At 39.2% G+C, this 17599-nt stretch overlaps 1 protein-coding gene across 4 annotated transcripts in view; it reads right to left on the bottom strand.

Annotated features, from left to right (window-relative positions):
- Positions 1-2998: 2998 nt before the first annotated feature.
- The window catches only part of OSBPL8 (oxysterol binding protein like 8), a 246460-nt gene continuing 231859 nt past the window's right edge, over positions 2999-17599 (bottom strand). For all 4 annotated transcript variants that reach the window (XM_063446989.1, XM_063446990.1, XM_063446992.1 and 1 more), the window contains 5 exons: positions 9679-9864; positions 8558-8645; positions 4893-4998; positions 4120-4225; positions 2999-3462 (listed from right to left, as the gene is read on the bottom strand). In XM_063446989.1, coding sequence (XP_063303059.1) covers positions 3327-3462; positions 4120-4225; positions 4893-4998; positions 8558-8645; positions 9679-9864 — 622 coding nt within the window. In that variant the 3' untranslated portion in view covers positions 2999-3326. The remainder of the gene's footprint in view (positions 3463-4119; positions 4226-4892; positions 4999-8557; positions 8646-9678; positions 9865-17599) is intronic.

The following is a 17599-nucleotide window of genomic DNA, read 5'->3' as shown; positions in this document are numbered from 1 at the left end:
AATGACTGTAACCTGGCAAAAAGCCCAGAGGGATAGGGTGACATGAGACAAAACACACTATGTTTATATATTGCTAATAACATTACATGTTTTTTTTCTAACATTTAATCAAGCTAGTTTCAAAAGTAAGGCTTGGAGTGCAATGTACAATGCATTGGGATGCTGCAATCACAGCACTTTACAATGAGATGAAAGATAGAATAGGTATAGAAAGTGTTTGGAACCATAACAAATGCACAAAGACAATTGTTCTCAATTTTGTGTGTGCAAATTTAACAAGACAATGACACTAAACACTTAAATATATGTCTAAACTTTTCAGTACCTTTTACAAAGACTAGTGCAATGCATCCCTTTTAGCACTGATTAGGTTAAACATTAAAAAAGGCTTTGAATTGTAGCCGCCCTCCATTAGAAAAAAAAAAAAAAAATAAGAACTGGAATTAAAGCAAACCGCTTCCCAAACAGAGTACGGCAGGGAAGACCATAAGGTATCTCCTATATACCTGTTTTAGAACTATAAATCCCAGATGCTTTGGAAAGAAAAAAAAAATGTGAGATACGTGTGTACCACCCCTCCCTGCAGTCAGGTACTCTTATTAAAAAGATATGCTTTTAGAAAGGTAATGAGAGAACTGGACCGTTCTCTCTTTTTCTTCAGCACAAGAAATTACAAACAAATTACTAATGTAATTATGGCATTTTTCCAAAGCGGTTAATCATGAAAAAATATTGCCCAGCACTTAAAGACACACAGACTGAATTGATAAAGTACATTGCTCAATACGTCAGTAAGACTGAATGTTATTTTACTAATTATCCACAAGGTGGTGCACTACCATGCTTAATCTACACATTGAATGAAGCACTACTTGTCATTATCTAAGGGACAGTTTTGGTGTAACACTATATAACCTATAGTCACTTAATTCTGGTAAATGTAGAGAGACATAATTCACACTTGCTTAACAAACAATTCACTATATTAGGAAGTAATCAGAATACCGTGGCAATATTTGTTTAACAACCAAACATTTCTACAATGTTTTGAGTAGATTACAGAGACCGTTGAAACCAACTCTTTAATAAAAGACAGATGAGAGCTTCAACCTTTGTATCCAACTCTTGACTTGAATGGGCTCAACTCCTTCACGGTTTATATACAGAGCTATATATAAAGGTTATGTAAAATAAAGGACAGAAGCAGGCCTATTCACTAATGTGTAAATTGTCACAAATTCTAAATGAATTGAACATGAATTGTTTTTTTTTATTTTAAGTCAAACAGAAAGCACGGCTTCCCCATTTTGCTCTAAAATGTTTACAGAATTCACACGTTAGTCAATAACTCTGAATATGTAATCTTTGATCATGTGGTTAATACGGAGAATTCAGTACCACATTAGTTTTAAAGTGTAAGTTTATACATGAACTAGATATGTCAACTACTTCAGGCGTAGATAATCATCTTAAGTCAAGTCAGATGTTTGTGAACTACTCTTCCCATGATGCACAGCCACAGATTAAGTGAGCATTGAGGGGAAGATATCTAAAAAATATATGGGGTGCAAACGTTAGCCATCACAGCCATATCCAGTTCATAAGGTGTAAAGCAAAAAATGGCCAGGAAGTAGATGCCAATCGGTTGTACAACCACAACTCTCACAATGCTCTGCCAATCTTACAAGTGGCTAAGCAACATATGAGTTGTAGTCCTGCAACAGATGGGGATTTATTTTTTTAGTCTGTAGCCTGTGTTGCTGGAAAATAGATTGGCACGTTAAATACCACCACCCCAAAGAGAAGAAAAAAAAAAAAACCTATTGGGAAATAGTAGAACAACAGTAAGATTGAGAAATGGTCATTAAAAATAATTGCCTAAACTGCAGCTGTGCCTCCATAAGTTACAAATACATTGTGAATTGGTGCAAATATACATTCTGTGCAAATTCTATCAATTCTTCATTTGTTTGAACTGGGTGCTTACTAAAACTATTTCTCAATGAGCAAAACAAAATTTAGAACATTGTGGGAGTGCTGAGGCAAATTTCTAAACGTGGAGCAATTAGCAGTAACATTCTAAAGGTTCCCATGGTGACTGCTCCACGTTTAGAACCTTTCCATAGAATTTCTATTCATATATGACCTTCTATGCTCTGAGACATTTTAAGTTGTCATTAACATATAGACTGCTTGCTACACTTGTAGTCTGGACCTGTCAAAACATAATATTATTGGAAAGAAGCAAATCAAGGGACTGCTAATGAATAAATACTGTTATTTATGACTTGGGGTAAATATATACATTAATAAGACACATTCTGTTTTTGGAATATTCTAGAAGACTGGAATTCAAAATCTTTCCTTATATAACCTGGATAGGACATTTTGAGAAGTCCATAGGACTCATGAGATTGTGCCTTGTCTAGTAGACTTGCTTTTTACATACAAAACAGAAGGATGACCAATTTTCTTCTTTGCTTTCTAACTTCTAGTACTTTGTTATATTCTTTTACGCCTCCGTCCAAGCATATCTTCGCTGGAATCACTACTTATTCCATAACACTTCACAGTCACTGCCTTTCCATGAAAAGTATGTAACTCCAAAGGAATGAAATGTTTTAGCATTAGCATTTTATGATATATCCAAAATGTGAAAGTTTTTAAAACAGGACAGATTTTAGTGGCATATGATCTAAGATGTTTAAGATCATGCCAATAACAGGAGCTAACGCACCATTAGACTTTTCCAACTCCAGCAGGGCAGAACACATGTTAAGGACAGTTAAGGATCTTATGCTAAGATTTTACCTAGATGGTCTAAAACGGGACATTCACAAGCATCTTATCATACTCTTATTCAGAGTTTAATTCAAAACAGAGTCAACCAAGTTCCCAACCTCGTGCATCAAGAGGAAAGCCTCTACTAAAAGGTGTACATCACATTCATACCGATATATATATATGTGTATAGATAGATTCTTATCTTAAGAATTAGTTAAGCACAAGATATTGCAACATTTAATACACAGTGATACATAGGAAGAGGGGAGGGGAGGGGGGAAGGCTGGCACTTTTACTTTTGAACAATTGGTAACTTAGATCCTGGACACAAAAATGTACAACGTTTTTGGAGGCTAAAGCCGTCTGATTGGAAAACACAAACGTATCCACAGTCCTAATCATACGATGCCCTGACTGGAAGGGGTGCAAAGCTGTATTGTCCCAGGTCCCTTCCAAAATGACAGCAAGGCTGAAAGTGGTCCCAGTCCAACAAGGACAGTCTTGGAACATATTCCAAAAGTATCCGATTTCTCTTTTTGTTTTCACTTGAACAAATAGTTAATGGCAATCTGAAGTAATATCAGGAAGAAAATGATATAAAAGTCTCTCTGCTGAAGAAAGCTGCTCTCATGTGATGAGGTATTTGCAATTACGCGGTTACGGAGAGCGATAATGTTCCTATCGAGAGAGAAAGAAAAAGAAAAAAAAAAAGCTTTTATTTTCTCTGTAAACACAAGCACCTATTTTAGTGACACACAAAACATATCGGTGATATATCAGTCTAAACACAGCAACCCAGATGTTTCAGGACTGCTACTCCCAAAATGCTTAACCAGCCCAGAGCGAAGAATCAACAGACGTTTAGTTCAGAAACATAAGGAGTGCCACGGTTAGATGTCACGGACATATATTGTATCTTTAAACCAGGAGTAGCCAGCCTATAGCTTTCCTGCTACTTAAATAGATTTTACATGAGCCTCAGTCGATTGGCTAAGGATGATGGGAGATAAATTTCAGCAAAACTGAAGAAGTGCCAAAGGGTAACAGAAATGTCAGTGTCCTCAGGAAGGGAGAGTTAAGCTTAAGGTAACCTGTCAAAACAATCATTTGATAGCAGCCACTGGCGCTCTAATACACTGTGCCCTTAACATCATATCCCAGTCATTGGAAATATGCCCTAAGATAAGGGACACGGAAGCCATCCAGCTCCATATAACTAAATCAGACAACAGGGGGCAATCTCACTGGAAGCCAATGGAATGTTAACGCTGACTGCTCTACTTTCAGAACTTTGTTGCGGAATGACTCTTTAAACAGAGCCTAGAAATTCCTCACCGGTTTATTTCTTCTTGAGTCCGCTTTATTGATTCTATGGCACTTTGCAGTTCTCCGTGATCTGCTCCTTTTTTCCTTACTCGAGTGCTATGTGTTAGTAATCGTGCTGAAAAAGAAATACCATCATCTAAAACTATATTCTTAGTTATAGTATATCAGCTGTTTTATTTACATATTCTCACACAGTCTCATATTAGGGGATGTTCTCTTTGAATGTTATTAATTATTATACAGACTATTCATTCCTATATGGTCTATAACAGGGCATTATAGGTTTTAGAACAATCCAACCCCTAAAACCGGTGCCCCTAAAACAGAGTCAATCAACCATTCTAATGATGAAGATTTGACATTTTGTAGACTCTCAGGATTTGGGATCCTTCCCAGTCTGTGTAGTTCTGGGTTTCTACACGGGTGTGAAAGTAACAGGTTTCCCATAGAATTATACATTTATTCTGTGAGTGAGGCTGAAAGGTGTAGAATGTGATTGTTCATTGCACTATCTGCCCTAGAAGTGTTCAGATGGTGAACAGGTAATTTTATATATTTGTCTTGAATGCGGTTTAACTTGGAAAAAGGCGACAGATAAGAAAGCAATAAAAGTAGCATTTGGGTAAATACATTATGACTTGCAAAGCATCACGGCAGTGCTTTGAGAACGGTCATTTGGCTTAGCATAAGGCTGGACATCTCTGTATTTAACTCTGTGGGCTGCTTCCTTTCCAGCACTTGTGTAACATTGCAGAGATGAGAAAATGGCAAATGACTCCTACCTTCACTCCCTGAAGAGTCGTGGTTATCGAGTTCGGGGGACGAACACCCGCTTTCACCTTTTTTCTGCTGACCACCTGCCTTGTGTTTCAGTTTTGGAACGCAAACCTGTAAAGTAAAAGAAACAAACATAATCAAAGACCAACAACAATAACAAAATTAATCCAGAGAAAACAGTACTACATATAGGTATCCAGAAAACTTTTCCAGATACATTTTACAATTATAGCCAACTTGAAGCTGATGCTCCAATAAAGCATATCCTTAAGGCTGGAAAAGCATTGTGAGAGTTGTAGGTATAGAACGTCTGGGGATCTACCTTTTGATAACCTAGGACTTAACACCAGACCTGACCTGGAAGGAGACAACATAGGGTTAAATAAGCATTACCTAAAACTGCCCTGAATCCATCAAGACAATCTGGATCCATGCTGCATTAAAGCAGAACATATGAATACATAACACCCTTCTCTCTCTCGCTAAAAAGCTTTAAAGAAACCATTTTTAAAGCATTGGTACATATAATGCATAGCATAACCCACCACACTGAGGCTCTACCGGATGACAGAACGTCTCCCAATGTAATATGAATCTATTATATTCTAATTTGTGGTATTCTGATAAACAATAACAGCGCCCAGGTCTAATATCTTTATCCAATCTGTGTCACTGCACTTGAAGTGCATCCTCTGCGGGAGTAAACTAGTTAAGCACCGTGGAATATGTTCCGGATACATAAATAATATTTTTATTTTTAATGGCTGCACAATGGAAAGCAATGGGAAGAAACACAACAGATTGTTCAATAGCTAACTGTACCATATCCAACTCCAAATCACATCGTTTAACCTATTCTGCCAACTCCATTAGGATGACACATGCAATGAACATAATAAATTGGTCCAGAAAATGTTTTACAGCTATTAACTAAAGCGTATTTAACTCATGCATTGAGAAATCCTTGAATTAAATAACTCATGCAGTTTGCAAGTCAAACTGAAGCTTAGTATTTCAGATTAGATACAACTACACATTGCTTTGTGTAATGCTTTAAATACATAAACTAACAGAATAGCAAAAAACAAACATTTTAACGATCATCCACGCTGCCAATGTCTCACTAGCACTGCCAACGCAGAATAGGAGATTCCATGCCGATAGAATGTGTTCAGGTAAATCACTGACCTGGGATGCTGGCACAATATATACTAGTTCACCGAGGAAACCTGGGAGCTACTATACATATTGATGTTTGATTGGCTGCTCGCATCACATGATCTCATTACAGTTTTTTTTTTTTTTTAATTGGTTAAGTCCCTGAGGGTTTGAAGATCGTGATCCAATTACAAGTCTAGTAATTCCAGTTGTCTGAGTTACAGCTTGGATGAATTAAAATGTTCAAAATATCAATGTATTCACATTATTTTTGGAGAGAAGTTTCCAAGTGACAGAGTTTCTTTAAGGGACCATTTGTGATGACAGCAATATAGGTCACATTTTAAATAACAGAGCACCCACAAACCCTGAAGTAAAATAGCAGCTTGGAGCCAGGGACGCTATTCAGGGTTTACATAAACTAGTATGTAAGGATGATCTCCTGACTTCTCAAAGCAAGAATAATGAGGTCATATAGTATCAGGACGCTGGCATGGCTTGTGAATACAAGTGTTCTGGAAGCGCTCTTTTCGTACGTCATTATTTATTTAGTAAATGGTAATAAAAAACAGATATGCCAAAGTTGAGTTTATTTTGTAATATCTTACGTATATCACTAACTAGAACGGTATTGGCTTATTTCAAGTTTAGCAGAGGGACAGCGAGAAGCAGTATTTTTTTTATTAATTACAGTCAGGATGGCCTCCCATAACATTATTTGCATTGGGACCAAAAAGACAAGCAAAGATTCCTTCCTGAGCCTTGTATACCATTCTCAGCCTTCATCGCAATCCTAGAAACACGATTACCCAAGAGCGCGACTAGCTCTACCCCATAATTCCAGGCTTTGTACAAAATGTACATTATTTTTACTGAACTGCCACATTATCGGTTTTATTAATACACTTTCACATCTACTTTAACCCCTTCATGACACACAGCATGTACCAATACCTTTCATACCACAAATTGTAAACTGGTTAAAGAGGGCAGATCAGTAGTCTGGGGTGTGAGCAGTTAGAATTAACCTCCTATGATATCTATGTCCCATCCAATCATTTCAGATGTCTGTTTTCAAGATCAGGATTGGATGTTTCAGTGCTTGAAATCTCAAAACAAAAGTGGAGACTTTCATCAATTCTCAAAACTCGCAAAAAAGTAAACATTGTGAAATTTGCATAGACTGTGATATATTTACTGTCTCGTGCAATTTGTCCTGCATCACTGAAATGTCAAGTTATAGTGATTTGTTATACTATGTTACATACATGTTATTATTCAATTATGTTTATTTGTTATGATCCTATTCTGTTTTAGCAGGACAGAAACATTACAGGGACAAGGATTCCTCATACGCATTCCCTTCCCTGTGATGTTGGTATGTTATGGGATTATTTTGGAACATTTTATGTTTGCACAGTTAATAAAGTCCTGCTGCTTTCCTTCTTTAACATTTGGAAGTGCCGTTTCCAAAAATAAACAAACATGATGCTCTCCTTGTAATAAGTGATATGGAAATGCCACACCTCTACGATAATCAAAGGCATTGAATAATTACAAAATCAGGAAAAATACATGGTATTTTCCACGATTTGTACTTCACATAGAGTATTATTAGAGACATTTTTTTTATTTTCAGTTTATTTCCTCTTATTTTATTTATACTAAATAATGCATTATGTATACTAAGAGTATATATAATGAGCAATCACTAATTAGAGAATATAATGTCATTAAGATGTCCTGGAGCCATTATACACCATAGTACTGCGTGTCTCCAGAAGATTGTAAGATAGATATCTTTATGCCACTATGTATAACTATGTATATATTTAGTACAATATTCAGATATGAGGCCACATTACTGTATATGCTAGTAAAACAAATATCTAAAAAAAAAAAAAAAAAAAGAGGTAGTATACTCACTGGTCTTGCTAGTCAAAGTAAAAAATAGATTTACATAATAAACAAATATGACCTTTATGAAGCTATCGTTTGGATAAAGGTATTTTAAAATGTTGCAGTTGTATGTAACTAAATCTATAGTCTCACTTTCTATACTGATTCTACAAAGAACCACGAATGCACAACATCCGTATTATATATGGATATAATCTTCTTTAATATACACACACACACACACACACACACACACACATATATATATATATATATATATATATATATATATATATGTGTGTGTTTTAATAAAAATGTGTGCAAGCATTGTAACAAAAAAAATAAATGGTGGTGCTTTTGACATGCTGAGACATTTAAAGTGTCCTGAAAGGGTTAAACATTTTTGTTTTTACAAGAGGACAGATCTTTGGGTCTCAGACTGTTCCTTATATTGGCATATGTGGTGGTACTGGTAGTCTTTCAGATAAGCATTAGTACTTTTAACTCTGACACATGCGCCCTGGATCTTGAAAATCAGAAGACCTACCTGAAAACCACATTTCTCCCGCTTTGCCCCTTGGTTAATGAGACTAATTACACTGCCCGAACGTACCATTGGAGTCCTATGCCTGACTTTTGACTGGATGGCACCATCTTTTTCAAACTGTATCAAGTCGTTTAAGGGATCCCATGGTCGGGTGCTGAAAGACAGGTAATATATATTAGTTATGTCATGCTCAACCATGTTGGTATAATTAATGATCATAAACAAAACTACATACGGCAAAAGTTAGCATCTAGCAAAAATATTTTCTCCATTTAATTTAATTAATTAATTTTTCTTAAAGGAATACTATAGCTATGGAAACATGCATTGCCAATGCTACAGTGTTCTCCTTACTATTTAGATTCTCGAGCCCCCTCTGCAAGGTTTAAAAATTTTTTATAATGTTATATAATTACCTTATATCACGCAGTGTGCTGGAGCTGAAGCACCTCAAATGGTCATCAGGAAGACAACCATTAGAGCTGTGCTAACCCTGCAATGAAAACATTGCTGTATCTAGAAAAACAAGCTCAAAGGACAGGTCTACTACAACCAGACCACTTCAATGAGCTGAAGTGGTCTGGGTGCCTATAGTGTCCCTTTAAACTGTAGTAGTCCTTTGAACTCCTGCTTTAAAGTCCTACCTTCTCTGTAATCTCCTACACAAGACTTCCTGCTACTGGCTGTCTGATGGTCATGCAAACTCTTCTGCCTGCTATCTCACTGGAATAATGGTTTTGTTAGCTGCAAAACATTCTGCAAGTCTACTTCCTGTAAAACATGCTGTCACAGTCAAACTGGGGCATCTGGTTCCACACAGCTACCGGATCCGACCGGTAAGTGGAGTTTAAGTAAAACGGATTGGATTTACCACCTGCATGGTTTTGTTAGTTGTGCTTCAGTTGAGCATTCAAAATAGATTCACAGAAAATACAGACTTAGTTTAAACAAAGATTGTGTACCTTTTCAGGGTTGCCATTATAGATTATTTTCCTAAATATATTTTTCAGATAAAAACTACCTGTTATGGCAGCCAGCGTCACTTTCCTGTATTCCTACAGGTATAATGACATACCCTGGACCCTTGACGTGCCTTGAGGACTGTTTTAGGAACCACTGCTCCAGAACATATATAATCCTGAAGACAAGCTGTTTTTAGAGTACTGTTCATTAAATAACACACTCACTCTGCAAATTTGTAATGCCACTCTCCAGTGATTGGATCTTGTTCAAATAACTTGCAAATCCATTCTTCACCCGTTGCTTTTCTTTCTTTGGCAGCTTTTCTTTGTGCTTCTTCTAAAACAAACTTCTCCTGCGTTGCATCGGTCTGGTCTTTGTTGTTTATGGCTTTTGTGACATTCTGCCAGAGCCTAAAACACAGTGGAAATGGTAAAGTTAGTGAGCTGCCATTAGCTACAAACAGATTCACTGACTTTCAATGTTCTTTACAGACTGCAGAGTAGCATGGCCAGTAGTTACTACCTAGAACATTGCCATTACAAATACCATCATAAATAAGATCTAGATACGGAATAAGCCACCTCTGGCTTTCTGGTTCAATTACCATTGCAAACCCATGGAACATGTCAATGGGTCCACAAGTCAATGGGTGCACAAGTCAATGGGTGCATTAGGAACAAGGTAACTGAAGGACTAAGGACTTGTATTATCTCTCTAAATCTCAGACTAGATTTGTGACTTATGGGAGCTTTAGTACAACACTGTATATATACATTTCTATTCTAGATTGAATCATTATTACAATAGAAAAGCAGACCTGGTGGGTCAAAGAAAGTAGGGCGCCCCCTAGTGGATATCTGTACATATATACAAGGAATAAAACATAACTTTTAATAGTTGCTGCATAAAAAATGCTAATGGTAGGGACCCAGATACAAAACAAAAATAATAATTAACAGAAACAATACACCAATTAACAGAAACAAAACAAAAAGAAAATAGTTTGGGAGGATATCAATCGATGTGAGAGCGTTCAGGATGGGGATGAAGTATCCTAAGGTGATAACCTAAGGGTTACTGGGCGAATGAAACGCTCCCCCAAACCTACTAAATATCTCACGAATACACTGGTTACTCTCTGTTTTATCGTGTTGTTAACCCTGCGTTTATCGTGGCAAACTATAATTTGTCCATGAAAAAAGGGAACTTGGCAACAAAAAAAAAAAGGGTAACATGAGAGATTAGTGTATCATATAGTTAGTCCTATTCTGGATGATACCAGTGTATCGAAAAAATGATACAGTTATGAGAGCAATACCACTGGGGTTAAGGGAACGGATTCAGTGAGGAGAGAGCAGCCACAATTATGCAAACAGCGCTAGAAGGCATTAACTAACAGCCGTGCAGTTGTGTCTTTAGAAAAAATTACTCAATACCCCTCAACCGTCCCCCCATCGTCACCCCTCTGTCTGGAGATGATACAAATAATGAGAAAATGGCTACGGGAACAAGGCTCGGTGTGCAGAGAGCACTCAAAGGTTGGCCTGCAGTGCTATAGTAGACCAGGTATAGACTAGCCGACCTGCTGGATCTTTGGACTAGTAATCACCACTCGCTCAATGCACCCCCTCAGTCCCCCTGTCGCCACCCCTCTTTGTCGAGAGAAAACCTCAGTATCTCTATAGAAGACCTAATCAGTATTGCTTAACTTGCTAACTGATCATCCATACGAATAGACTCGTCACATATCCTCCCTAACTGCCTGCCTGACACGTGTTTCGGCGCCAATGCTAGCGCCTTCTTCTGAGGCTAAACGAGAAATGAGCAACGGGAGCTCCTTAAGTATCCCCACAAAACTACGTCACAGAAGTGGGCGTGTTCCACAATTTTGCGCCCAGACTGATCGAGAACGGGCCAATCACGCCCCTTGATGACGTGTTATGCTAATGAGATTCGCCGGACCCTATTAACCCCTTCTGTGCCCTTAGCATGTGTGTATTAACCATACATGTGGAGAATCCACTTGTATATACATCGAACTAAGGGCTACTACCAGGTGACAGTGCCTTGGTAAGTTTAAGAATACGGACCCGAAAAAAATCGGGGTATTAGGGACCTGAGATAAATCTCCTGTCAAACAGGTCCTCTATTAAGAGGGGACTGCTTCGGATGCATGGAGTGCCAACCGTGGGATACAATCCCGGCTGGGGCACAGGAGGGTTCGTCCGATGACACTAAGGGGGTCCCAGTTCAAAGTGGGGTATTAGCATATAAGTAGGGTCCCCGTTGTTGCAAATTAGACATGAAAAAAATAATAAATGACAGTGACACCAATTAGGAGAATAAAGTGTGATGAAACAAATAATAATAGTGAGTGAAATAAATAAATTAAGATAAAATAAAATAAAATTAAATGAATAAACGGAGAAATGAACTAGGATAAATAGGGTGGGGAGTAACGAAAGTATATACAGTCCCTAAGGAAATTATGTACATATGTAATATAATCATATTTTTAGAATCTTGGTGTGATTATTTCTCAATGAAGGGAGTGAATGTAAATCCCTCATTTAGACCGTTAGGGGCCAAGGTTTTAAACCTGTAGATCCAATAACACTCTTTTAAGTAGAGTGTTGTCCAAATCACCGCCTCTATGACCTAAAGTCATTCGCTCAATCCCAGCGAACCTAACTCCCTTAGGGTCTCCGGAATGTTGGTTCCTGATGTGTCTCGACACGGGTGTATCCCTCATATTTTTCACAGAATGAATGTGCTCCATAATACGCCTTTTAAATGGGCGGATCGTTTTGCCCACATATTTAAGGCCACATTCACAGGTCAGGAGGTAAACTATGCCTTTGGTGCTGCAATTAAAAAATTGTTTAATGTTACAGACCACCTGATCATTTGCGTCCATAAGGTGTTTGGAGTCTTTGCAAATGTAGTTGCATGCTACACATTTGCCACACTTGTAGGTACCCTGTAGAGAAAGCCAGTTATGTCCAGATTTCTTGGAGGATAGATGGCTGGGCACTAATGTCTCTTTTAGATTTCTGCCTCTACGTGCTGTTAGGGATACGTAGGGGGTGACTATCCCTTTGAAGTGGGGGTCCTGTGATATGAGTGGCCAGAACCTGCCTAGTATCTTTTTAGCCTGGTTCCAACCTGAATCGAAATTCGCGATGCAACGAATTGGCGTTTGTGCGGCAGGTGTCAATTTGTCGTTGAGGAGTTCCAGTCTATCACTATTCAGGGCCCTTTGATACGCTTGCTTTAGACAACGGTTGGGATAGCCTCTTTCTTTAAATCTTTGTTTGAGGAGTTTGGCTTGGATGGTAAATTCCTCCACGTTAGAACAATTTCTCCTGAGCCGGAGGTACTGTCCCGTAGGGATGCCTCTCTTCAGTGTGGTAGGGTGATGGCTCTCCCACCTCAACATAGTGTTAGTTGAGGTGGGTTTCCTGAACAGAGTCGTCTCAATGGTTTGTTTTGATGTGGTTGTGAACGTGCAATCGAGGAAGTTCAAGGAGGACCCACCTATCTCCATCGTAAACTTCAGGTTAAGGTAATTGGAGTTCAAGGTCTCTACGAAGGCCGTGAACTGTTCCCTCGTGCCTGTCCATACCACTAGCACGTCATCTATATAGCGTTTCCACATAAAGATGAACTTAGTGTGCTCTATATTTGAGTTATTAAAGACCACATACTCCTCCCACCACCCCAGGTGCAGGTTGGCATACGATGGGGCACAAGATGTCCCCATAGCTGTGCCCTGCACCTGGTGGTAGTATTGACCATTGAACAGGAAAAAGTTATGGGTCAGGACAAACTGTAGCAGGTCTATTACAAAGGAGGTGTGGCCCTGGTGTCTAGGACCGCGTGTTTCCAAGTAGTGCTTGGTGTGTCTTAACCCTAAGGAATGGGGGATAGATGAATAGAGTGCCTCTACGTCCAGGCTGCATAGGATGGCATTCTCTGGAAGGCTGGTGGAGGCTAGACATTTCAAGGTGTCCTTAGTGTCCCTGAGATGGGAGGGTAGTTTTTCTACAAAGGGGCGAAGGATCTTGTCTATATAGACACTGGCTTTACATGTTAGGTTGTTAGATCCCGACACAATGGGTCTAGCAGACAAGACTTCATATTGTTTATGCACCTTCGGTAGACAGTAAAAGGTGGACACAGTGGGGCACTTTACGTATATATACGAATATTCATCTTTTCCTAGGATTCCATCATCGAATGCCTTATCCAGGAGATTTTTGAGTGTTAATAGAAATTTGGCCGAAGGGTCAGAGGGTAGGTGTTTATAGGTGGTACTGTCCTTAAGTATATTTTGGGCCATTTGTACATACTGTGTTTTGTTTTGTACCACTATATTTCCCCCCTTGTCTGCCGGCTTGATGACGATGTCGTCATTTGCCTGTAGTTCACAGAGGGCTTGCCATTCACGTCTTGAAAGGTTGCTGTGTGGTCGAAGTTGGAGGGTATCCAATTTTAAGTCTTGTATCATTTTACAAGTCGACTCGACGAACATGTCAATGTTCTTATAGTCCCTAATGTTCGGGGTGAATTTACTCTTGGTTCGTAGGTCGGTATAAGGTAGCAACTCAGGGCCATCATTCTCATCTAGTAAAGATACTAGATCACTGAGGCACTGATATTCCCTCATACTAAAACCCAGGTCTCTGGCTTTTTTCTCTTTTTCGATAAAGAAAAATTTGTGGAGGGCCAATCTCCGCCCAAAGAGGTGGATATCCTTTATCCATTCAAACTTGTTGAATAGAGGAACCGGGACAAAGGATAACCCCTTTGTGAGAACCTGGACCTGGGTTTCAGTGAGTGCCTCATCTGAGAAATTGATGACTTTATTACTGGAGTTTAATAGCGTTTGCGTGACCTCCCCCTGTATCGGGTTTGTCTGTACTGTGCTTGGGGTTCCCCCTCTCGGGGGTTTTGGCCTAAAAAAGCCACCCCTTTTTTTAGGATGCCTCTTGTTTGAGTGACATTGGAGGGTGTAGAACTCGTGTTTGAGCCGTCAGTGTCTGTGTCAGAAGTCTCGTACTCTGATGTTGAGTACTGGTCTGAGTCTGTACGTATGTTCTTTCTGTTAAATTTTCTGTAGACTCTACCGTTCTTATAGTCTAGATTGTCCCTTATGAACTTTTTATGCTTCCGATTTTTAATAGTGTCTTTGTACTTATTCAAATTCTGCTGTAGTTTTAATTCTTGTGAGTCAAAGGTTGGATCATCTTTGTGTTTTTGTACAGCCTCAACTGCTTCCTTAACATTGTTATTTATGAGTTCCAATCTTTGGCTCTCAAATCTACAGATAATGTTCATGAAAGTACGGGAGCATAGATTAGCTGCATCCTACCATTCCTTTAGGAGGGCAGCATCCTCCATTTGCATATTAGGCAGGACTTGGACTCTAAGACCTCTGGGAATCATAGATTTGTTAAGATAGTTGTGGATAGAGGAAATTTCCCAACCCAGTCTAATTTGCTGTTTACAAGCATTGGATACAAGTCTGAATTTAGATTCAATGCTAGTGTCCTGGGAGAGAAAAACACTCTCTTTATCTGTAAAAACATTTTCGGCGTCAAGGCACCATTGGTTTGGATCTTTAAGTTGGTTCAAAAAGTTAGCCATTACTTAAGAGAACCACACAGACCAAGATCTGAGTTAAATTATATTATAGGACACAGGTAGGTATTGAAACCTTGTGGGTAATAAAGAAAAAGTAAGTTGGATACCCAAAACTGGGAAGCAACTAGTAGTGTGTCCTGGGGCGACCAAATTAGGGGTTAACCCTTACAAAATTGTATAAATAGAAAAGCAGACCTGGTGGGTCAAAGAAAGTAGGGCGCCCCCTAGTGGATATCTGTACATATATACAAGGAATAAAACATAACTTTTAATAGTTGCTGCATAAAAAATGCTAATGGTAGGGACCACATACAAAACAAAAATAATAATGATTACAAAAAAAGTGAACACAATACACCAATTAACAGAAACAAAACAAAAAGAAAATAGTTTGAGAGGATATCAATCGATGTGAGAGCGTTCAGGATGGGGATGAAGTATCCTAAGGTGATAACCTAAGGGTTACTGGGCGAATGAAATGCTCCCCCAAACCTACTAAATATCTCACGAATACACTGGTTACTCTCTGTTTTATCGTGTTGTTAACCCTGCGTTTATCGTGGCAAACTATAATTTGTCCATGAAAAAAGGGAACTTGGCAACAAAAAAAAAGGGTAACATCAAAACAAACCATTGAGACGACTCTGTTCAGGAAACCCACCTCAACTAACACTATGTTGAGGTGGGAGAGCCATCACCCTACCACACTGAAGAGAGGCATCCCTACGGGACAGTACCTCCGGCTCAGGAGAAATTGTTCTAACGTGGAGGAATTTACCATCCAAGCCAAACTCCTCAAACAAAGATTTAAAGAAAGAGGCTATCCCAACCGTTGTCTAAAGCAAGCGTATCAAAGGGCCCTGAATAGTGATAGACTGGAACTCCTCAACGACAAATTGACACCTGCCGCACAAACGCCAATTCGTTGCATCGCGAATTTCGATTCAGGTTGGAACCAGGCTAAAAAGATACTAGGCAGGTTCTGGCCACTCATATCACAGGACCCCCACTTCAAAGGGATAGTCACCCCCTACGTATCCCTAACAGCACGTAGAGGCAGAAATCTAAAAGAGACATTAGTGCCCAGCCATCTATCCTCCAAGAAATCTGGACATAACTGGCTTTCTCTACAGGGTACCTACAAGTGTGGCAAATGTGTAGCATGCAACTACATTTGCAAAGACTCCAAACACCTTATGGACGCAAATGATCAGGTGGTCTGTAACATTAAACAATTTTTTAATTGCAGCACCAAAGGCATAGTTTACCTCCTGACCTGTGAATGTGGCCTTAAATATGTGTCGAGACACATCAGGAACCAACATTCCGGAGACCCTAAGGGAGTTAGGTTCGCTGGGATTGAGCGAATGACTTTAGGTCATAGAGGCGGTGATTTGGACAACACTCTACTTAAAAGAGTGTTATTGGATCTACAGGTTTAAAACCTTGGCCCCTAACGGTCTAAATGAGGGATTTACATTCACTCCCTTCATTGAGAAATAATCACACCAAGATTCTAAAAATATGATTATATTACATATGTACATAATTTCCTTAGGGACTGTATATACTTTCGTTACTCCCCACCCTATTTATCCTAGTTCATTTCTCCGTTTATTCATTTAATTTTATTTTATTTTATCTTAATTTATTTATTTCACTCACTATTATTATTTGTTTCATCACACTTTATTCTCCTAATTGGTGTCACTGTCATTTATTATTTTTTTCATGTCTAATTTGCAACAACGGGGACCCTACTTATATGCTAATACCCCACTTTGAACTGGTACCCCCTTAGTGTCATCGGACGAACCCTCCTGTGCCCCAGCCGGGATTGTATCCCACGGTTGGCACTCCATGCATCCGAAGCAGTCCCCTCTTAATAGAGGACCTGTTTGACAGGAGATTTATCTCAGGTCCCTAATACCCCGATTTTTTTCGGGTCCGTATTCTTAAACTTACCAAGGCACTGTCACCTGGTAGTAGCCCTTAGTTCGATGTATATACAAGTGGATTCTCCACATGTATGGTTAATACACACATGCTAAGGGCACAGAAGGGGTTAATAGGGTCCGGCGAATCTCATTAGCATAACACGTCATCAAGGGGCGTGATTGGCCCGTTCTCGATCAGTCTGGGCGCAAAATTGTGGAACACGCCCACTTCTGTGACGTAGTTTTGTGGGGATACTTAAGGAGCTCCCGTTGCTCATTTCTCGTTTAGCCTCAGAAGAAGGCGCTAGCATTGGCGCCGAAACACGTGTCAGGCAGGCAGTTAGGGAGGATATGTGACGAGTCTATTCGTATGGATGATCAGTTAGCAAGTTAAGCAATACTGATTAGGTCTTCTATAGAGATACTGAGGTTTTCTCTCGACAAAGAGGGGTGGCGACAGGGGGACTGAGGGGGTGCATTGAGCGAGTGGTGATTACTAGTCCAAAGATCCAGCAGGTCGGCTAGTCTATACCTGGTCTACTATAGCACTGCAGGCCAACCT

Source organism: Pelobates fuscus, chromosome 3 (assembly GCF_036172605.1).
Source record: "Pelobates fuscus isolate aPelFus1 chromosome 3, aPelFus1.pri, whole genome shotgun sequence".
NCBI classification, from domain to species: domain Eukaryota; kingdom Metazoa; phylum Chordata; class Amphibia; order Anura; family Pelobatidae; genus Pelobates; species Pelobates fuscus.
Note: the sequence above shows the minus strand (reverse complement) of the source record. Positions and strands in the feature narration are given on the sequence as shown.